Genomic DNA, 23,560 nt, shown 5'->3' with positions numbered 1-23,560 from the left:
GGTTACTGCTTCATGAGCACTTCCATCCATTCCGGCTCTTTAAATTTCCTCCTTATTAACACCTTGCTCGTTCCTACCACTGCCCCAGACTGAAGGACAGGCCAGGCGCCTTAACCCAGGGGTCTATCTTGCTCCGTCCCCCTCCCACACAGGTTTCACTGAGCCCCGATGGAAAGGGTTTTGTTTATTTTGCGGGGCGGAGTCCAGGATACTCAAAAATGGCTTCTTTCCCTTGCTCGGCGAGTACTCCAATGCCGAAGACAGAGTTGCTGCGCACCTCATCGTCGATATCGCGCGCTCCAGCCTGCAGCATCGGCAGCAGCCGGGGCACAAACTGCACTGTCGCCGGCCCCATCGCCTGAATCGTCTCCGCAATCGACCCGATGGCAAAGGATTTCTCAGCCACCGTGCAGCTTGGCTTCTGAAACACACAAAGAGACACGGCGTAAGGGCATTGCAAACATCACACTCCATGCAGCAGCCGCTGGGTGTGTCAGTCACACAACGACGCCCACGGCCGTTCTGTCCAGATTGAAATCAACCCCCCCCCGCAGAGTTCGAGCGGCAGAGCGCAGAATCCTCGCCGGGGGTTTGTCGGGCGAGAGGAGATTACAGGGAATGAAAGGAAGGGGCAAGGCCCATGGAGGGATCTGAAGTCATAGCCGGAGGTTTTTAAAACCGAGTCACTGCTGTTCTGGCCGGGCTGATATCAGAATTGTTGTCCTCACCTTGCTTCTCTGTGCAACGTCTAAACATCACGGGGTGAGGCTGAAGCACTCCTAGGCTGCTACACCATTCTATACATTGACCTACCATGCCCATTACCACTTAAACTATCCTGCACTGGTTTACCCAACCGTTAGCACTGGAGAGATGCTGCCGCATTCGTTCAGCACTGGATGACCTTCTGGCTCTTAGTTTGTGGAATGAGGACCCAGAAGAATGCCAGGGGCTACCCAAAACCCGACGGTAGTTACAAACCCGAAGCCACACGTACCGTTTTACACAGCAAGAGGGGAAGGAATCCGGCAAAGTATGGAGCAAAGATCTGCCCTCCCACAGCAGCTGCCAGAAGGGGAATGCCTTCTCCTGCATACTCCAGCAGCATGGAGTCATACTCCGCCTGCAACAGATGAAAGGACAAGTGAGGCACAGGAGGATCATCAGTCAGGAGTACAGCTACATGCACTGACACCACAGAGGAAATCAACAGCTCTGTTTGCTGTCGTTTGTAGGGACTTGTTAAATAGACTCTGTAGACTGTGGCAGTGTGCTCGTTAAATAGACCCTGTTTGCTAAATAAATCGATGTAGTTGGTTGTAAAATATGCTTATTTGCTGAAAGTCCCATTATAAGCCCTGCCTCCAACTCAGCAGCTGACACAAGACTACTCACTGACTAACACACTGGTGTTGATAGATCTACTGCAGAAGCACAGCAGGGTTTTTTTTTAATTCATTCGCGGGATGTGGGCATCAGTGGGTGGGCCAGCATCTATTGCCCATTCCTGGTTGCTGTTGAGAAGGTGATGGTGAGCTGCCTTCTTGTACCGCTGCTGTCCATGTAGTGTAGGTACACCCACAGTGCAGTTAGGAAAGGAGTTCCAGGATTTTGACCCAGCGACAATGAAGGAACAGTGATATATTTCCAAGGCTTGGAGGGGACCCTCCAGGTGGTGGGTGTTCTCCATGTGTCTGCTGCCCATGTCCTTCTAGATGGTAGTGGTCATGGGTTTGGAAGGTGCTGTTGAAGGAGCCTTGGTGAATTCCTGCAGTGCAACTTGTAGATGGTACACACAACACGCTGCTGCTACTGTGCGTCGGTGGTGGAGGGAGTGAATGTTTGTCGATGGGGTGCCGATCGAGCTTTGTCCTGGACGGTGTCGAGTTTCTCGAGTGTTGTGGGAGCTGCACTCATTCAGGCAAGTGGGGAGTATCCCATCACACTTCTGACTTGTGCCTTGTAGATGGTGGACAGGCCTTGGAGAGTCAGGAGGTGAGCCATCACACAGAATCACAGTGCTGAAGAGGCCCTTCGGCCCATCGAGTCTGCACTGACACGTGAGAAACACCTGACCTACCTACCTAATTCCATTTACCAGCACTTGGCCCATAACCTTGAATGTTTTGACGTGCCAAGTGCTCATCCAGATACTTTTTAAAGGATGTGAGGCAACCCGCCTCCACCACCCTCCCAGGCAGCGCATTCCAGACTATCAGCACCCTCTGGGTAAAAAAGTTTTTCCTCACATCCCCCCCTAAACCTCCTGCCCCTCACCTTGAACTTATGCCCCCTTGTGACTGACCCTTCAACTAAGGGAAACAACTGCTCCCTATCTACCCTGTCCATGCTCCTCATAATCTTGTACACTCGTCACATGATTCCCAGCCTCTGCCCTGCTCTTGTAGCCGCAGTATTTATATGGCTGGGTCCAGTTCAGTTTCTGGTCAATGGTAACTCCCAGGATGTTGATAGTGGGGGATTCAGTGATGATGATGCCATTGAACGTCAAGGGGGCGGGCGATGGTTAGATTCTCTCTTGTTGGAGATGGTCATTGCCTGACACTTGTGTGGTGCGAGTGTTACTTGCCACTTATCAGCCCAAACCTGGATATTGTCCAGGTCTTGCTGCATTTGGACATGGACTGCTTCAGTATTTGACGAGTCACGAATGGTGCTCAACTTTTTGCAATCAGCGAACATCCCCACTTCTGACCTTATGATGGAAGGAAGGTCATTGATGAAGCAGCTGAAGATGGCTGGACCGAGGACACTACCTTGAGGAACTCCTGCAGTGATTTCCTGGGACTAAGATGATTCACCTCCAACAACCACAACCATCTTCCTTTGTGCTAGGTATGACTCCAACCAGTGGAGAGTTTTCCCCGATTCCCATTGACTCCAGTTTTGCCAGGGCTCCTTGATGCCACACTCGGTCAAATGCTGCCTTGATGTCAAGGGCAGTCACTCTCACCTCACCTTGGGAGTTCAGCTCTTCTGTCCATGTTTGAACCAAGCCTGTAATGAGGTCAGGAGCTGAGTGGCCCTGGGGGAACTCAAACTGGGCATCAGTGAGCAGGTTATTGCTAAGCAAGTGCCGCTTGATAGCAGTGTTGATGACCCCTTCCATTATTGATGATTGAGAGTTGACTGATAGGGTGGTAATTAGCCGGGTTGGATTTGTCCGGCTTTTTGTGAACAGGACATACCTAGGCAATTTTCCACATAGCCAGGTAGATGCCAGTGTTGTAGCTGCACTGGAACAGCTTGGCTAGAAGTGCAGCAAGTTCTGGAGCACAATTCAGTACTATTGCCAGAACATTGTCAGGGGCCATAGCCTCTGCATTATCCAGTGCCTTCAGCTGTCTCTTGATTTCATGTGGAGTGAATCAAATTGGCAGAAGACTGGCATTTGTGATGCTGGGGACCTCCAAAGGAGGCTGAGATGGATCATCTGCTTGACACTTCTGGCTGAAGATTGTTGTGAATGCTTCAGCTTTATCTTTTGCACTGCTGTGATGGACTCTTCCATCATTGAGGATGGGGATATTTGTGGAGACCCCACCTCCAGTGAGTTGTTTAATTGTCCACCACCCATCACAACTGGATGTGGCAGGACTGCAGAGCTTAGATCTGATACAATGGTTGTGGGATCACTTAGCGCTATCACTTGCTGCTTATGCTGTTTGGCACACGAGTAGTCATGTTTTATAGCTTCACCAGGTTGACACCTCATCTTTAGGTATGCCTGGTGCTGCTCCTGGCATGCCCTCCTGCACTCTTCGTTGAACCAGGGTTGACACCCTGGCTTGGTGGTAATGGTAGAGTGGGGGATATGTCGGGCCATGGGATTACAGATTGTGTTTGAGTACAGTTCTGCTGCTGCTAATGGCCCACAGCGCCTCATGGATGCCCAGTCTTGGGTTCCTAGATCTGTTCGAAATCAATCTCATTTAGCATGTTGGCAGTGCCACACAACATGACGGAGGGTATCTTCAATGTGAAGGTGGGACTTTGCCCCCACAGTGACTGTGCTGTGGTCACTCCTACCGATACTGTCATGGACAGATGTACCTGCGGCAGACAGGTTGGTGAGGGTGACGTCAAGTATGTTTTTCCCTCTTGTTGGTTCCCTCACCACCTGCCGCAGACCCAGTCTAGCAGCTATGTCATTTAGGGCTTGGCCAACTCGGTCAGTAATGGTGCTACCAAGCCACTCTTGGTGATGCACATTGAAGTCCCCCACCCAGAATAAATTCTGTGCCCTTTCCATCCTCAGTGCTTCCTCCAAGTGATGTTCAACATTCATCAGTTGAGGGAGGTGCGGTACATGGTAATCAGCAGGAGGTTTCCTTGCCCATGTTTGACCTGATGCCATGAGACTTCAAGGGTCCGGAGTCGATGTTGAGGATTCCCAGGGCAACTCCCTCCTGACTGTATACCACCGTGCCACCACCTCTGCTGGTTCTGTCCTGTCAGTGGGACAGCACATACCCAGGGATGGTGATGATGAAACCTGGAGCATTGTCTGTAACTCATCCGTGAGGATGACTATGTCAGGCTGTTGCTAGACTAGTCTGTGAGACAGTTCTCCCAATTTTGGCACAAGCCCCCAGATGTTAGTAAGGAAGACTTTGCAGGGTCGACAGGGTTGCGATTGCCGTGGTCATTTCCGGTGCCTAGGTACTGGAGAGAGTTTTGTTTTCAATCCCTAACTCCACAATTTATTATTTAATAGCAAGACTCAAAAGATCTATTCTTGACAACACTCACTGCAATACCAAAAGACTTCACTTAATGCGCTGCACGCAAGTGGCTTCAAGCCCCACTCCACAGAATCAAGCCCATAACCTAGGGTGACACCCCCATGTGGATAAGAGTTTCAGAGGTGGATGAGCTGAGAAAAGGGCAGAGACAGGTAGGTAGAACCGGGCAGTTTTGGTGAGGAAGAGGTGATGGGGGTCAACGGCTCAGCAAGGATCAAGCAGGATGCTGAGTTTGTGAACAGTCTGGTTCAGCCTCGGTGGTCTAGGAGAGGGAAGGAATCACGGTGAGGAAACAGAGTTTGGCATGAGGCTCAAAGGCGAAGGCACTGGTTTTCCCAAAGTCTAATTCGAGGCAACTGTGCCGCATCCAGTACTGAAAAAGTGTGACAACACAAAGGCTATGAGCAGAGCAGAGTTAGGTGGGGAGATAGAGCTGGCTGCCCTCGGCATTCATGTGCCATTTGGTGTTGTGTCTATGGAGAGGAAAGAGAGGTTCGAGATGGAGTGATAGTTTAGAGGCACATTTTTTAAGGGAGGGGAATGATGGTGGGGGGTGGAGGATGATGATTGTCAGTAGCCAAGGAGATGGACCCATTTACAATACCAGCTAACATTGGGGCCAGGAGTGCAAGTTGGGTGGGCAACAGTTCAGCGGAAATAGAGTCAAGGAGCAAGAAGTGAACGAGGTGAGGTTCTGAGAGGGAAACTAAAGTAGGATGTGAGTTCAGGTCTTGGGCAGGGAGGAATCCTTGGCTTGGTAGGCAACGGGAAGGAAGGGCTAGGCCAGCGACAGCTAAACAGATGGTCTCAATCAACAACATATTTATAACTCTTTTCAACTCTTTTCTTCTCCGCCGATGCTGCCAGACCTGCTGAGTTTTTCCAGGTAATTCTGTTTTTGTTTAACATATTTATAATAGCGCCTTTAATGCCACATGAGGATCAAGTCACATGAAGGTATATTATGTCAGACAACCAAAAGCTTTGTCAAAGAGGTAGATTTAAGGAGCATCTTAAATGAGGAGATAGAAGTAGGAAGGTCGAGCAATATAGGGAGGGAATTCCAGAGCTTAGGGCCTGGGCAACGGAAGGCCATCAATGAAAGTGGGATGCTGAAAGAGAACAGATTTACAGCAGCACAGACATTTGAGGGCTGTGAGGTTGAAGGAGATTAGAGAGATAGGGAGGGACGAGCCCACGAAGGGGTTTGAAAACAAGGATGAGAATTTTAAAGTCAAGACGTTGCTTAACCGGAAGCCAGTGTGGGTCAGCGAGCGCAGGGTGATAGGTAATCAGGGCTTGGTGTGAGTTAAGACACGAGCAGCAGAGTTTTGGATGACCTCAAATATACAGAGGGTTGAACGTGGGAAACTAGCGAGGCCTGCACTGGAACAGTCACGTGTAGAGGTCACCAAGATATGAACAAGGGTTTCAGCAGCAGGTGAGCTGAGACAGGAGTTAAGTCGAAGGACTTATATGTAGGTGGAAAAGGGCAGTTTTATTGATGAGGCAAATATGTAGCTAGGAGCTCATCTCAGGGTCAAATGTGACATCAAAGTTGTGAACAGACTGGCTTAATCATTATTAATTGCCAGGAAGCTGGGTGAAGTTGGTATCTAGGGAACAGAGTTTAGAGTGGGGACTGAGAATATTGACTTCAGTAATCCAAATAGTTAACTGGAGGAAATTTCTGTTCATCTAGTATTGGATGCTGGATAAGCAGTCTGATAACTTAGCAACAGTGCAGGATCTGAGAGAGGTAGTAGTGAGGGAGAGTTGGGTATCATCAGCATACACACACAAACTAACACACTGTTTTCAGATGTCACCAAGGGGAAGGGGAAATAGGAGGAGGCCAAGAATAGATGCACAGGGGACAACAGAGGTAATGGTACGAGAGCAGGAGAGAGAAGCCATTGCAAGTGATACACTGGCAATCGTAGGGACAAAAGAAGTTTACCAGAATCCCACATTTGTTGTGGAGGTAATGGTGGAAGGGGCACTGGAGAAGCATTTAAGGTAGGGAGAAAATATAACTGTCTTTAACAGGTCTGAGTTGAAAGGCAGAACTGGACCACTGCCATCACCATTACTCTCGTACTCTTTCCTGCTCCAAAAATGTAAAATGCACTTGTTTGAACAGGGATTTGCCATTCTCTGGTCTCCCTTCTCCAACCCCACCCCCTCCACAGGCAGATCCTTTTGTGTTCGTGTAGACTCGTGTTGTAACAGGTTAAACCTGCTCTTAAGCAAATACCAAACACTTGCCCGCCTGTTAAGACGCAACGGAAGCTATGTAAGGCATCCCATAGCCCTCTTGTAGACTGGCTCAGAACAGTGACTAGTCCAGCAACACAACAACGTCCTAAACCCTCCTAACTACCTCAAGCAAAGGAAAACAGAAGCCAGCTCACTCAAGAACAACCTGGTTTCCAATCCTGCCGCCCAGTCTCACCTTTACGTGGAGCTGTCGTTGGCTTTTGCTTTGGAAAAGCGAAGGTTTACCTCGTGTGAAAGTTATTTCTTTGTGAAACATGAGGCTGGTAGAGAGGACACTATGCCTTGGAGCACTAAGGATCACCAGCAATCTTGCTTGCTCAAAAGAGTCTGTGTTCACACAGTCTGTCAGCGGACAGACCATCGTTCTTCTCCTGTTTACAGACGTCTGTGTCACAGGTACAGCACCAAAACTAACCAAGTTCTCTCATCTCTGGAAAAGTGCAAAATCCATTGCACTTCCATTATGTGGAGAAACCTAGAGGAGCGGAGGTATTTTCTCTTAGAGCAGAGAAGGTTAAGGGGGAGATTGAATCAAGGTGTTCAAAATCATGAGGAGTTTTGATAGAGTAGATAAGGACAAGTTGTTTCCAGCGGCAGGAGGATCGGTAACCAGAGAGACAGGTTTATTGAAGGTCACTGCAAAAAAACCAGAGGGGAAGACTAAGATAATTTTTGTTTGCGCAGTGAGTTGCGATCTGAAGTGCACTGCTGAGCACGTGGTGGGAGTACATTTAATGATAGCTTTCAAAAGAGAATTGGATAAGTGCTTGCAAAAGAAGACATTTGCAGCACTGCAAGGAAAGAGCAGGAGGAATATGACTAATGGAATAGCTCTATCGAAGACACTAGCATTTCACCACCTCAGGCCATTCCAAAGCACTTTACAGCCAATGAAGTATTTTTTGAAGTTTAGTCTCTGTTGTAATGTAGGAAACGCAGCTAGTTTGCACAGAGCAAGTACCCACAAAGAGCAATAATCACCAAACCATCTGTTTGAGTGATGTTGATTAAGGGATAAATATTGTTCAGAACAGTGGGAGAAACCCCTCCTCTTCTTCCAGATAGTGGTCTTGGGATCTTTGACGTAAATCTGAGAAACAGACAGGGCCTTGATTTAACCTCTCGTCCAAAAGACAGCACCTCTGGCAGTGCAGCACTGCCTCAGCATTCACGGGAGTGTCAGCCTAGATTTTGTGCTCACGTCTCTGGAACAGGCCTTGAATCTGATCCTGGCAGGCTGGTAGATTGTAACACACCGAAATAAGAAAAACCTTGCTCTGCTGAAACCGTGCTCTTTTTTAAAATTCGTTCGTGGAATGTGGGTGTCGCTGGTTAGGCCAGTATTTATTGCCAGCCCTAATTGCTCTTGCTCAGAAGTCATATTTAAGAGTCAACAACACTGCTGTGGATCTGGAGTCACCTGTAGGCCAGGCCAGGTAAGGAGAGTAGATTTCCTTCCCTAAAGTCCAGCTGGAACCAGATTGGTTTTTACAATAATCGACAATGGTTTCATGGTCATCATCAGACTTTTAATTCCAGATATTCTTATTGAATTCAAATTTCACCATCTGCTGTGGTGGGATTTGGACCCGAGACCATTACCCTGGGTTTCTAGGTTACCAGTGAAGTGACAATACCCCACTATGTCACTGCCTCCCCTGTACAGAGGGAAAGGCTGGAGTGCCTGAGGGAATCTCTCTTCTATATGTTTAATTGGTGCATTCTCCTAGGCAACACATCGAGAAAGCAGACAACTATCTTGACCATGTGACAACAGGCCAGAGATAATATCTATGGCTCTGCTCAGCATCCAAACCCCCTAAAGCCCCCGCCCTTGCAGTAACATGTCCAAGTTCAAAATGCTCAGTGATTGTGTCCCCTTGGGTGTAGAAGCCAGGCAGGAGTGGGCTCTCTTTGTTCAGGTACTTTCAAAGCAGTAAAACAAAAAGGCAGAAAAGGTGACGAAACACAGAGGCTCTTTGCATTTTATCAGTTGGTGCTGGAGCGGAACAGTGTTCCTTTCAGTGCAGCTGCTTCAACAAGTGTCTGTACTTTACAAAAATATTTATCCATGTGGTTGATGGCAAGAAAATGGATGAAAGCAGAGTGTGCTGGGACATGAGAGATTGTGTGCTGAGATTGAGAGCTATAAAAAGAGCAATGGCATATAAGAGACAGACAATGTGTGGAGAGCAAGAGACAGAGGGAAAAGGGAGAGACCATCTGCAGAGACAAAAGAGAGAGAAATAGCATAGAAGGGAGAGAAAGAGAGAGAGAGACACAGAAAGAATGTGCAGATAGAAAGAGAGAGACCATCTGCAGAAGACAAGAGAGAAATAGCAAATCAGAGACAGCATGAGAGAGAGAGAAATAGAAAACAAGTGCAGGAGAGCATTTGCAGAGGGCAAGAGAAGGAAATAGCATATGGAGGGGAGAGAGAGAAATAGCATTGAGACAGAGAAATAGAATGCAAGAGAGATAAACCATCTGCAGAGGGCAAGAGAGAGATATGACGGAAAGAGAGAGAGAGACAGGCAGAGAGAATGTGCAGATAGAAAGAGAGAGAGAGAAATAAAATACAAGAGGGAGAGGCCATCTGCAGAGAGCAAGAGAATGTGCAGATAGAAAGAGAGAGAGAGAGAAATAAAATACAAGAGGGAGAGCCCATCTGCAGAGAGCAAGAGAATGTACAAATAGAAAGACAGAAATAGCATGAGAGAGAGATCATGAGCAGATAGCTAGAGGCAGAAATTGCAAGCAAGGCAGAGAGAGGAAGAGACGAGGAGTGAGAAATAGCATAACAGAGAGTGGGAAAGATGACATGTAGAGATAAAGAGAGAGAATTAGAAGAACCCGAGAGAGAGATCATAGGTAGGGAGCAAAAGAGAGTGAGAATGGTGGAATTGCACAGCAGACCAAATTATATCTACAAGTAAAAGATGAAGATTTCTGACCATCTTGGCACATTTCCAGTATTCCTGGTTTTATCTGGGGGCGGGGGGGGTATTTTATTTTAACTTTTTTACAGGAGGTTGAAAATTATATATCAGTCCCCAAAATGCCATGCGTCATACTGGTGGTCGTTGTATACACTTTAACCAAGATTAACCAGGATTCTGAAACCAAGGTGGGTAGATGGAATTAAAAATTAAAAATACAGATCACCTATGATCTCATTGAAAGGAGCAGCAGGCTCAAGGGGCTGAATGGCCTCCTCCTGCTCCTATGATTGAATGGGGAGAACAGTCTGAAGGGGTGAACGTTTAAATGGTATCAGGTTGCAGGTGGATTTGCACATGAATCAATAACTGGAGTAAAGGGGGGCCACTGCAAACAGCAGGGAGCATAACAGGTTGTGACATGGTGTGTTTGCCAGTTACCTAACACCCTAACAGATGTTTTCTCTGCCCTCTCCAGGTTACCTCTTCATCTGCTGGTTTGCAGATCTGCAACTTCCAAATGGCCAGGAGGTGATCTCACTGCGATTCACCGCCTTTCTCAACGAGACTTACAACGCTGTCACCCTCCTGATCCTGGCTCTGATTGTCGCAGAGACTCACTTCAGCGCCAGACCCCAGCGAATGCCAGCCTCAGCCAAGTGTCAGGTCCTCACCCACCCAGCTCCTGCCAACCACCTGCTGCCGCGAGTGAATGGCGTCTACGTACTGCTCTGCTGGACCATTGCTGCCTCTTACGGAGCCCGCTATTATCCGGACAACGTCCGCATCGCCCACCAGTGTACAGGAGGCCACCCCCTCGGCCGCTTCCGATGCCTGCGCAGCTTCCACCTGCCAGATCCCTTCCTCGCACTCGTCCAGTTACTGGTTGTGACCAGTTACATCTTTTGCCGAGGTCTGTGCACAGATGGCTCCGAGGCAAGGCACCCAGTTCCCCTGACAACTGTGTCTTCGGGGCCGCCGTTATCGGGAGACGCATCGTGTCTTCTGCTAAAGGGCAGCCACCTACAAACAACGTGCTCACCTCAGAGTCCAGCAACACAGCCAGGCTACCTGCTCACTGGGCTAGTTGCCACACTAATGCTCCTCCCGGGTCTACCATACCTCGGACTGACTTCTCCTTTAATCAGCTGCTTTGAACACCTCAGCCAGCACTTCTTCGCACAACTGTCTAAATGCTCCCAATATGGTATGGAGCCCATGCAGCCTGGTCCATACAGACTGATTCGCCTGCTACTGCATACCAGTCAAAGAAAAGGCCGCAAACTGTTGGAGAACACTGGCAGACGAGAAGAGGAAATCTCCCTTCCTGTTTCATCTGACAGCAAATAATTGGGAACAAAAAAAAAACCCCCACCCAGCTCTCTTCACAATATGAAGGCAAAATCTGACACTGAGACACGAGAAATTAGGGTGGGTGACCTTGGTCAAAGAGGTAGGTTTTAAGGAGCATCCGAAAGGAAAAAAAGAGGCACAGATGCTTTGGGAGAGAATTAAAACATAAGAAATAGGAACAGGAGTAGAACATTCGGCCCCTCGAGCCTGCTCCGTCATTCAATAAGATTGTGGCTGATCTGTTTGTGTTTCGATTTCCACATTCCCGTCTACCCCGCCTAACCTTTGATTCCCTTGCCTCACAAGAATCTCTCTACCTCCGCCTTAAAATATCCAATGACCCCCCCATCCCGTCTCCACCGCGTTCGGAGGCAGAGAGTTCCAAAGTCGCTCGATCCTCGGAGAGAAAAAATTTCTCCTCATCTCTGTCCTAAAAGGGCGACCCCTAATTTTAAACAGTGCCCCCCACTAGTTCTGGACTCACCCCCAAGAGGAAACATCCTTTCCACGTCCACCTTGTCGAGACCGATCAGGATCTTGTAAACTTCAATTAAAATCACCCCTTCACTCTTTTAAACTCTAGTGGAAACAAGCCCAGTCAGTCCAACCTTTCCTCATCAGACAACCCACTCATTCCAGGTATCAATCTAATAAACCTCCTCTGAACCACCTCCAATGCATTTACATTCTTCCTTAAATAAGGAGACTAAAACTGCACACAGTATTCGGGTTGGGGTCTCACCAATGCCCTGTATAACTGAAGCATAACACCCTTACTTTTCTGTTCAATCCCTCTTGTAATAAAGGATCGTTTTCTATTAGCCTCCTTCATTACTTGCTGTACCTGTGTACTAACTTTTTGTGACTCACGTACTAGAAAAACTAGATCTCTCTGCACAGAATTATGCAGCCGTTCTCCTTTTAAGTAATACTCTGCTTTTTTATTCTTCCTGCCAAAGTGAACAACTTCACATTTTCCCACATTAAACTCCATTTGCCAGATCTTTGCCCACTCACTCAACCTATCCATATCCATCTGCAACCTCTCATATCCTCTTCACAACATACTTTCCTACCTAACTTTGTGTCATCTGCAAATTTACCTACCATGCCTTCGCTCCCCTCATCTAAGTCACTGATGTAAACTGTAAGAAGTTGAAGCTACCTCATTAGCCACCTCTTTTAAGACCCTAGGATGTAGTCCATCAGGATCCGGAGACTTGCCAGCCCACAGCTCCATCAGTTTGCTCAGTACCATTTCCCTAGTGATTTCAATTTCACCAAGTTCCTCTCTCCCTCCCACCTCCTGATTTGCAGCTATTACTGGAATGTTTTTTGTATCCTTACAGTGAACACAGAAACAAAATATTTGTTCATTTCATCTGCCAATTCCTTATTATCTACTATTAACTCCCCACTGTCACTCACAGGAGGACCAACACTCACTTTACTTACACTTTTCCTTTTTAAATACCTGTAGAAACTCTTGCTATCTGTTTTTACATTTCTAACTAGCTTCCTCTCATACTCTAATTTCCTTCTCCTGGTTAACCTTTTAGTCATTATTTGCCGTTCTTTATATTCTGACCAATCTTCTGTCCTGCCACTCATCTTTGCAGAGTTGTATGCTTCTTCCTGAAGTTTGATGGTTTCCTTAACTTCTTTAGTTAACCACGAATGGTGGGTCCTCTCCTTAGAATTTTTCTTTATAATAGGAATGTACTTATTCTGAATACTCTGAAATATCTCCTTAAATATCTGCCACTGCTTCTCTATTGATCTATCCTCTAGCCTAGTTTCCCAGTTCACTTCAGCTAGCTCAGCTTTCATCCCCTATTTAAGTTTTAAGATACTAGTCTTAGACCCACTCTTCTCCCTTTCAAACTGGGTGTAAAATTCAATCATATTGTGGTCGTTGCTATCTAGGGGTCTCTTTACTCTGAGGTCATTAATTAATCCTGTCACACTGCACAATGCCAAGTCTAATATAGTTTGCTCTCTGGTTAGTTTCTTAGAGCAGCATGTTCTGGAACCATCGCGAAAGCATTCTATGAACTCCTCAACTAGGCTACGACTACCAATCCGATTTTTCCAGTTTATATGTAGATTAAAATCATCCATGATTATTGCCGTCCCTTTATCACAAGCACACAACATTTTCTCTTAAATACTTTGTCCTACACTGTGGCTACTGTTACAGGGTCTGTAGACCACTCCCACTAATGACTTTGTCCCTCTACTATTCCTCATCTCCATCCAAACCGATTCTACATCCTGATCTCCTGAACCAAGGTCAACTCTAACTATTGCACCAATGCCCCCTTTGATTAACAGTGCTATCCTTCCACCTTTACATAGCTTCCTGTTCTTCTTGAATGTCACATACCCCTCAATATTCAGGATCCAATCTTTGTCGTCCTGCAGGCACATCTCCGTAATTGCTATCAGATCATATTTATTTACTTCAATGTGGGCCATCAATTCATTTACTTTGTTATGAATGTTACGCACATTCAGATAGAGAGCCTTCAGTTTTGTCTTTTTGTTACCTTTGTGACATCTAGTCTTGACTGTTGATATATTCTTAGGTTTTTTCTCAGTCCCTTCCTGCCATTCTCAGGCCCTCATTTCTCATGTTTATTTTGCTCTCCTGTCATGACTCTACACCTTGAGTTGCTACCTCTACCCAAGTTTGATCTCGTGCCTGCCAACTAAACAGTGTGATGTCCCACGTACTTTGCTTGTTGCAGTATCGTCTTGTGACACGTGTGTGTGTGTGTGTGCATGTCTGTGTGTGTTTAATCTATAAACAAATCTGACTGCAGTTTCTGGCCTACATGGTCTATTAATTTTCACTTTTGCAGCAAGAGTAAGTGCTGGGCTATCCAGGTAACCTCAGATGGTTGTAATATTACAATTGGAGGAGATGGCCTGCTGTCCTGTTCCTTCTCCAGCAACTGACTCACTTAGAAAGCAAGTGTCTTTACAGGTAACTCTTGGCCCACATGATCCTGGACTGGCTTGAATTGCCCGAGGGAGTTGCAGGGGAAGTTTACCATTTCGTCCCCCCCTATTAATCCTGTGTCTCTGGTTGCTGTAGTTCTCTCAAGAGTATGTGACCGTGGGACCAGCTACTCTTTTCCTGCCCCTCAATTCTGCATGTTTGTCTGCATCCATTAGTTCAGTGAACACCCAGGCACAATCCAAGAGGCAAGTAGATCTTCTACAAACAAAAAAGCACTAGAAGCAAGTAACTTTGAATTAATACAAGAAAAAGTATATATGTCCACAGCAGTTCACTACATTAGGGATTGGCAGCGTTTAACTAGAATGATTGGAATTTAAAACAGGAAGAGAAGTTTCTTTTCTCTCAGAGTTACTTCAATGATGGCAAATCTACGGAAAATTGAACTACTCCGAAAAATCTCAGCACAGCAAAGTCTCTCTCAACCTACCTCCTGCTCTTCATCTGACTCGGTCTCCTCATTTTCCGGATCTTGGCAAGTTGTCTGCAAGACACAAAATGCAGAGTGAGCACCGCGCAATGGCAGCAGCTTGCAATCATACAGTGCCTCGAACCAAGGTGCTTCATAGGGGAGCACTGGGACAAAATGTTGACTCTTGAGCTCCAGAAGAATATAGCAGGAGAGGTGACCAGAGGTTTGGTGCAAGAGGCAGAGTTCTCAGTATGAGCTCTGGCCATTACCTTTTTCTGCAGCACATTCTGGATGGCTTTGCAGATTTCGTCCAGGCGCCCTGGCTCTTTTAGCGCATCCCCTTTGCAATTCTTCAGCACGTTGTTCATGGACTCCAGAATCGTCATGACCACCAGGCGGTCCTTCTCCTCGTGAATGGTTTTCAGATAGTTTGGGAACACCATGGATAGCAACCTCTGGAAACCTGGAGTGAACAAAGACATGGGATGTATTCTTTGGAATGGGGTGGAGTGTGGGTGCAGGGGGGAGTTAAGGTGGGGGAGGTGTTTCCAGAGCTAGACAGACATTTGTCCCTAACAGAACCTAGTAACTGGCTGGATGAAACAGTGCAGCTTGAACCTTGGGCATGTTCCCTCCTTCTGTGTGCCCAGGGACCAGCGCAGGCTGACGAGGGTGCATGGAAACCTGAGAGGGCAAAGATTTCCCCACTCCATTTGCTGGCTGCAGCCTTCAAAGGAGCAGATAAACTCTCCTCATGCAACAAATTCACAGCTCCCGGTCACATAATGCACCACACATGTATGAGATGATGATCAGATGATCTCTTCCTAGCCGACTTCCACAACAGGAATCCAGTGAATATTCTCACTGAGGGGGAAGAAGGTTCCGAGCAAACAACAAAAGAAAAGTGGTCAACTATTTATTCATGCTTCAATATTTAATTACATCATTGATTAAGGGACCACTATGATTTTTTTTTAATTCATTCATGGGACATGGGCGTCGCTGGCTGGGCCAGCATTTGTTACCCATCCCTAATTGCCCCTTGAGAATGTGGTGGTGAGCTGCCTTCTTGAACCGCTGCAGTCCCTGTGGTATAGGTACACCCACTGCGCTGTTAGGGAGGGAGTTCCAGGATTTTGTCCCTGTGGTGTAGGTACACCCACTGCGCTGTTAGGGAGGGAGTTCCAGGATTTGTCCCTGTGGTGTAGATACACCCACAGCGCTGTTAGGGAGGGAGTTCCAGGATTTTGTCCCGTGTGGTGTAGGTACACCCACAGCGCTGTTAGCGAGGGAGTTCCAGGATTTTGTCCTGTGGTGTAGGTACACCAACAGCGCTGTTAGGGAGGGAGTTCCAGGATTTGGTCCCCTGTGTGGTGTAGGTACACCCACGGCGCTGTTAGGGAGGGAGTTCCAGGATTTTGTCCCATGTGGTGTAGGTACACCCACAGCGCTGTTAGCGAGGGAGTTCCAGGATTTTGTCCCTGTGGTGTAGGTACACCAACAGCGCTGTTAGGGAGGGAGTTCCAGGATTTTGTCCCTGTGGTGTAGGTACACCCACAGCGCTGTTAGGGAGGGAGTTCCAGGATTTTGTCCCCTGTCTGGTGTAGGTACACCCACAGCGCTGTTAGGGAGGGAGTTCCAGGATTTTGTCCCCTGTCTGGTGTAGGTACACCCACAGCGCTGTTAGGGAGGGAGTTCCAGGATTTTGTCCCCTGTGTGGTGTAGGTACACCCACGGCGCTGTTAGGGAGGGAGTTCCAGGATTTTGTCCCCTGTGGTGTAGGTACACCCACAGCGCTGTTAGCGAGGGAGTTCCAGGATTTTGACCCTGTGGTTTAGGTACACCCACAGCGCTGTTAGGAAGGGAGTTCCAGGATTTTGTCCCCTGTAGTGTAGGTACACCCACAGTGCTGTTAGGGAGGGAAGTTCCAGGATTTTGTCCCTGTGGTGTAGGTACACCCACAGTGCTGTTAGGGAGGGAGTTCAAGGATTTTGACCCAGTGACAGTGAAGGAACGGCCAATATATTTCCAAGTTAGGATGGGTAGTGGCTTGGAGGGGAACTTCCAGGTGGTGGTGTTCCCATGTGTCTGCTGCCCTTGTCCTTTTAGATGGTAGCGATCGTGGGTTTGGAAGGTGCTGTCAAAGGAGCCTTGGTGAGTTGCTGCAGTGCATCTTGTAGATGGTACACACACTGCTACTACTGTGCGTCGGTGGTGGAGGGAGTGAACGTTTGTGGATGGAGTGCCAATCAAGCGGGGCTGCTTTGTCCTGGACGGTGTCCAGCTTCTTGAGTGTTGTTCAGCTGCATGCATCCAGGCAAGTGGAGAGTATTCCATCACACTCCTGTACTTATATCCCCTGGCAATGAAGGCCAACATACCATTTGCCTTCCTAATTGCTTGCTGCACCTGCATGCTCACTTTTAATGACTCATGAACAAGGACGCCCAAGTACCTTTGGACACCCGCACTTCCCCACATCTCACCATTTAAGAAATACTCTGCTTTTGTTTTTTCTACCAAAGTGAATAACTTCACACTTATTCACATTATATTCCATCTGCCATGATCTAGCTCATTCACTCAGCCTGTCCAAGTCCTCTTGAAGCCTCCTTGCATCCTTGCCGCGTTGCAAGAATCAGTTTTCTGATGAGAGTTAGCAATGGGGGCAGGTGCCTCTGCTGCCTTGGAGATAAAATGACGTTTACCACGCTTGTTTGTAATGAGTACTATTCATTTTTCTGTTTTACATTCAATAAACTTGCCAGGTAGATTACAGCTGGAGCCATAGTCTAACATTTTTCTGATACCAAAGAATGAGATTGCAAGTCATTGTAGATAGAAAGACTTGTATTTACATAGTACCTTTCACATCCAGAGGACATCGCAGAGCACTTTGCAGTTAGTGAAACATTTTTGAAAAGCAGTCACTGTTGTGATGTAGGAATCCAGTAGCCAATTTGTACACAGGAAGCTCCCCACGAGCAGTAATGATCAGATAATCTGTCTTTTAGGTGTTGAACTAAAGGCTAAATATTAACCTCAGAAGAACTCCCCTGCTCTTCCTCCAATAGTGCCATGGGATCTTTCACGAGGGGGTAGATGGGGTTTCAGTTTAACATCTCAGCCTTAAAGCCAGCACCTCAGACAGTGCAGCACTCCTTCATTTACTGGCACGAGGACTGTTGTCTTCGTTGATGGAGCTCGATTCGGAGTGGGAACTTGACCCCCACGACCTTCTGACTCAGAGACATGAGTGCTGCCACTGAGCCAGAGCAGACACCACCTCCTCGCAAATATCTCATTCGATCCTGGTGTCTCGCTACATTTACCTATACGCTGGGCAATAAAACTACTCTCTGCTTCAAAAGATTTGCAAGGCTTGTTCCTGGGAATGGCCAACAATGCTATACCCAAGGAAATATGTAAAAAAAAATGCAACACTGAAACTAATATCCCTTCAGCTTGATGAGCACACAAGTACAGAAAAGTTGCCATTTAATTACATAGAGCCTACAAAACCGCAACAGGCCATTCGGTCAATCTGGTCCGTGCTGTGTTTTGGCTCCACACAAGGCTCCTCACATTCTTACTTCATTCTTACTCACCCCATCAACATAGTCTTCTATTCTTTTCTCCCTCATGTGCTTATCTAGCTTCCCCTTAAGTGCATCTATGCTATTCTCATCCACTCTCTCTCTCATAGTGAGTTCCACATTCTCACCACGCTCTGTGAAAGAGGTTTCTCATGAGTTCCGAATTATGAAATCATAGAATGGTACAGCACAGAAAGAGGCTATTTGGCCCATTGTTCCAATGCCAGCTCTTTAAAAGAGTTATCCAAATAATCTCAATCCCCCCGACCCCACTCTTGCCCCTATGCCCTGCAAACTTCTCCCCTTCCAGTATTTATCCAATTCCCTTATGAAAGTTACTATTCAATCCGCTTCCACCACCCTTTCTGACAGTTCCAGATCAGGAATCACTGTGTAAGAATTCTCCTCATCTCCCCCTCTGGTTCTATTGCCTATTAGATCAAATCTCTGTCCTCTGGTTCTCGATTCCCCTGCCACTGGACACAGTTAATCCTCCATCAAAACCGTTCTTGACTTTGAACACCTCAATCAAATCTCTTCTGAACCTTCTTTGCTCCGAAGAGAACAAGCCTCTTTCTTGGACAGCCGACTCAACTTGTCCGGTCTCTTTCAATAAATTGTCGTACACAGTGTTCAAGTGTTCCTGCACCTCCTGGAAAATGCTTCACATTGCCTCTTCTCAACGCTACTGTAAATTACATCACTTCACGCTTGGCTGCTTGAAATCTCATCTGCCCCCTGCCTGCCCAATATGCCAATCCATCTGTTTCAGGAATACAAGAATGTTCACGGGGAGGTAGGGGGTAGGGGGTAGGGGATGGAGGAGAGGTGTTAGGTGAAATTGTTACCTTCCAAGTTTTGGTCTGTTGGGTTTTCCTGAGCGACTTTGTAAAGGGCACAGCAGAACTGGCCCACGGCTTCATAGGCAGATTTCCTTACATTGACGTGCGGATACTGCAAAAGATATCAATGCACTGAAGTTAGTCTTTAGCCTGGGCTGCACCTGGGGTAAAATAAAATCCACAACAGGAGCAGAGAAGAAAAAGAACTTGCATTTCTATAGCTCCCAAAGCACTTCACAGTCAATGAAGTTCTTCTGAAACGTACACTGTCCTACTATTGTTGCAATGCAAGAGGATGGCTCCCCTCTTAGGGGAATCGAGAACTAAGGGCCACAGTTTAAAATGTGTCTCTCAATGAAGACGGAGATGAGAAGGAAGTTCTTCTCTCAAGGGTTGTCAGTCTGTGGAATTGTCAAACCCAGAGAGCAGTGGAGGCCGGGTCACTGAATATATTCAAGGCCGAGTTAGACAGTTAAACAGATGTTTGATCGATGAGGGAATATAAAAGCTGTGGGGCTTTTATATTCCACTAGAGGAGTTAAACGTTGACTCTCAGTCGAACATCTCACAGAAAAGTCAGCAACACTGACAGTGCGGAGCTCACTGAGTACTGACCCTCCCACAGTGCGGCTCTCCCTCAGCACTGACCCTCCGACAGTGCAGCGCTCCCCCAGCACTGACCCTCCGACAGTGCGGCTCTCCCTCAGCACTGACCCTCCGACAACGCGGCGCTCCCTCAGTACTGACCGTCCAACAGTGTGGCTCTCCCTCAGCACTGACCCTCCAACAGTGCGGTGCTCCCTCAGCACTGACCCACCCACAGTGCGGCTCTCCCTCAGCACTGACCCTCCCACAGTGCAGCTCTCCCTCAGCACTGACCCTCCCACAGTGCGGCTCTCCCTCAGCACTGACCCTCCCACAGTGCAGCTCTCCCTCAGCACTGACCCTCCCACAGTGCGGCGCTCCCTCAGTTCTGCCCTCTCTCTCTCTCTTTATATCCCAATAGACAGATATATGAGGCATACACTGTATTGACCCATCCAAATCTGGGATTGCGCTGGGATCCCAGGGGTGTCTTGACATTTCTGCTGATCGTCTACCACAATATTGCTAGCATTGTGCAAGATACTGAAGTTGCTCTCAAATATGTAGGGGCATTCTGCACACTCTCCAATGAGCTGGTCCAGTTCTGCGTATGTCCAAGTTTCTCATTGAATGCCAAGTTGAGAGTGTCACTTCTTCCTCTCACCTGAACGTTTGATTGAAGCAACACGCACAACAAACAGCTTCTGACTACCCTACTCAGAATTTAAGTGTGGAGTGGGGCAGGGAAAGAGTGGAACAGCTGCAAGAGTTACGGTATGTGTTCAGAAATCAGATACTCACATCGGTAATGCGGAAAATTTCTTCAAAGCAGGTTTCCATAAATGGCATAAAGGCAGCCCTGAAGCAAACAAAACACATTTAGCTTGAAGTCTTACTTTGATGTAAAGATCTAACAAGGGTGAGATTGCATTCATAAGCTCCCCTTTAAAGAGATGTCCACTCTCCACAAGAACAGGATCCATTTGCCATAGGTTTTTGGCTCCTTTGCTTATTCCAGATTGCTCTGCCATTCCTTTCAGCTTATACCTTAGGGTGATTCCCAGCTGCCAATGTCCCAGGTGCATGGCCAGTGAATGAGGAGACAATCCTCTTCAATCTGATTCAACAACTGGGGTTTAGCAATTCAGGTTTAGTTTTTGTCACAATCTCCTTTCGTCATTCTGGACAGATCCTGTTAAAAAGACTGGATCGCTCGGGCCGGATTTTCAAGAACACAAGAAATACCTACAAGATCCCGAAAGGGCTCTGAAGAAGCAGGAGCAGTAGACCATACGACCCATCAAACCTGCTCTACCATTCAATATTATCATGGCTGATCAACTCCATTTCCCCACCCTCTCCCCATATCCCTAAATTTCCTGGGAGACCAAAAATCTGCCTATCCCAGTCTTAAATGTATTCAACAATGGAGCATCCACAACCCTCTGGGGTAGAGAAATGCCGAGCCCTTATCCTGAAACTGTGTCCCCTGTGCTTTAGATTCCCCGACCAGCAGGAAACAATCTCTGTGTCCACCCTGTCAAACCCCTTCACAATCTTGTGTGTTCCAATGAGATCGTCTCTGATTCTTCTAAACTTCTATATTCAGAGAATATAAGCTCAATTTACTCAGCCTCTCATTGTAGGACAACCCTTTTATCTAGTGTGATCAATCTAATGAACCTTCGCTGTGCCGCCTCCAATGCAAGTATATCCTTCCTTACACATGGAGACCAAAACTGCACACATTCCTCCAGATGTGGTCTCACCAAAACCCTCTACGATTGTAGCAAGACGTGTTTATCCTATATCCTACACCCCACTGTTGGGGTGTAGGAAACACGGTAGCCTATTTACACAAAGCAAGCTCCCAAAAGCAGCAATGACCAGATAACAAGCAATTCGGTTCAACATCTTATCTGAAAGATGACACCTCAGAAAGTGCAGCACTCCCTTAACATGGTATAGTACAGCGCTGGAGTATCAGCCTGGATTTTTGTGTTCAAGTCTCTAGAGTGTGACTTACAAATATGCATACGAACAAGGAGTAGGCCATTCGGCCCTTTGAGCCTGATCCATCATTCAATGAGATCACGGTTGATCTGACGGTAACCTCCGGCCTATCCCGGGTAACCTTTCACCCCCTTGCTTATCAAGAATCTGTCTAGCTCTGCCTTAAAAATGTTCAAAGACTCTCTTCCTCAAAAGGTGGTGGAAGCAGAGTTCCAAAGGCTCACTCACCTGAGAAAAAATTTCTCCTCATCTCTGTCTTAAATGGGCAACAATTATTTTTGAACAGTGACCCCCTAGTTCTGGATTCTCCCACAAGAGGAAATGTCCACTCCACATTCATCTTGTGAACTCCCCTCAGGATCTTAAAGATTTCAATCAAGTCGCCTCTTGCTCTTCTAAACTCCAGCGGATACAAGCCTAGTGTGTCCGACCTGTCCTCATAAGGCAACCCACCCATTCCAGGTATTATAAAAGCAAAATACTGCGGATGCTGGAAATCTGAAACAAAAACAGAAAATGCTGAAAAAGCTCAGCATCTCTAACAGCATCTGTGGAGAGAAAAAGAGAGTTAACGTTTCGAGTCTGTATGAAGAAGAATCTGAAGAGGAGTCATACGGACTCGAACGTTAACTCTGGTTTTCTCTCCACAGATGCTGCTAGACCTGCTGAGCTTTTCCAGCATTTTCTGTTTTCATTCCTGGTATTAGTCTGGTAAACCTTCTCTGAACTGTTTCTAATGCATTTACATCCTTCCTTAAATAAGGTGATCAATACGATACACAGTATTCCAGATGGGGGTCTCACCAGTGCCCTGTACAACTGAAGCATAACCTCCCTACTTTTGCATTCAATTCCTCTCACAATAAATGATAACATTCTATTAGCTTTCCTAACTACCTGTACTAGCCTTTTGTGATTCATGCACTAGGACACCCAGATCCCTCTGCATCTCAGAGCTCTTCAATGTCTCACCATTTAGATAATATGCTCCTCTTTTATTCTTCTGGCCAAAATGGAGAATAATCCATTTGCCAGATCTTTGCCCACTCACTTCTCCGATTTATGTCCCCTTGTTACCTCCTTATGTCCCCTTCACAACTTACTTGCCTACCTATCTATGTATCATCAGCAAATTTAGCAACCATACTTTCGGTCCCTTCACCCAAGTCATTTATATAAATTGTAAAAAGTTGAGGGTCCAGCAATGATTCCTGTGGCACATCACTAGCTACATCCCACCAACCAGAAAAAGACCCATTTATGGCTACTCTCTGATTCCTGTTGGCTAGCCAATCTTCTAACCATGTCAATATGTTATCGACTACACCACGAGCTTTTATTTTCCACAGTAATCTTTGGTGTGGCACTGTCATGAAGCTATTAATGTATATATTTTGGAAAACATTTTTCTTTTAAAATAGAGGTTTAGTCTGCCGGTGTCTTAATTAGATTAAAGTCAGCTAGTCTGGGTGCTTTGGTATGTATTAGTTTGATACGGAAGAGAGATAGCGCCATTTGCATTTTTTGCATAGAGCATTCAAGAAGTGGGGTGAAAACTTGACACCCTTCTAACAGATACCAAACCATATGTTTATATCACCAATAAAATTGGTATAATGAATGGGGTTTCATTGTTAAAAGGTAAAGTTCAAAGCGGTTGCTGATGCAATGAGAATGAACCTTCAACGGGGCTGGTAGGTATAACTTTAGTAGTTTTCAGGTGTGCAGGCAGAGACAATGTAAGGC

At 46.8% G+C, this 23,560-nt stretch overlaps 2 protein-coding genes across 3 annotated transcripts in view; one reads left to right on the top strand and one right to left on the bottom strand.

Moving 5' to 3' along the window:
• The window catches only part of ipo4 (importin 4), a 129,259-nt gene that overhangs the window by 36,843 nt on the left and 68,856 nt on the right, over positions 1 to 23,560 (bottom strand). For both annotated transcript variants that reach the window (XM_041175964.1, XM_041175965.1), the window contains 6 exons: positions 20,603 to 20,660; positions 19,223 to 19,328; positions 15,045 to 15,238; positions 14,794 to 14,847; positions 998 to 1,123; positions 213 to 421 (listed from right to left, as the gene is read on the bottom strand). In XM_041175964.1, the coding sequence (XP_041031898.1) occupies positions 213 to 421; positions 998 to 1,123; positions 14,794 to 14,847; positions 15,045 to 15,238; positions 19,223 to 19,328; positions 20,603 to 20,660 (747 nt within the window). The remainder of the gene's footprint in view (positions 1 to 212; positions 422 to 997; positions 1,124 to 14,793; positions 14,848 to 15,044; positions 15,239 to 19,222; positions 19,329 to 20,602; positions 20,661 to 23,560) is intronic.
• Positions 7,082 to 11,821, top strand: LOC121270591. Its single transcript, XM_041175967.1, has 2 exons — positions 7,082 to 7,442; positions 10,464 to 11,821. The coding sequence occupies exons 1-2, from the start codon at positions 7,301 to 7,303 to the stop codon at positions 11,333 to 11,335; spliced, it is 1,014 nt and encodes a 337-aa protein (XP_041031901.1). The 5' UTR covers positions 7,082 to 7,300; the 3' UTR covers positions 11,336 to 11,821.

The sequence above is a fragment of the Carcharodon carcharias genome, chromosome 27 (assembly GCF_017639515.1).
Source record: "Carcharodon carcharias isolate sCarCar2 chromosome 27, sCarCar2.pri, whole genome shotgun sequence".
Lineage (NCBI taxonomy): Eukaryota > Metazoa > Chordata > Chondrichthyes > Lamniformes > Lamnidae > Carcharodon > Carcharodon carcharias.
The sequence above is the reverse complement of the archived record's forward strand: the minus strand, read 5'-3'. Positions and strand labels throughout refer to the sequence as shown.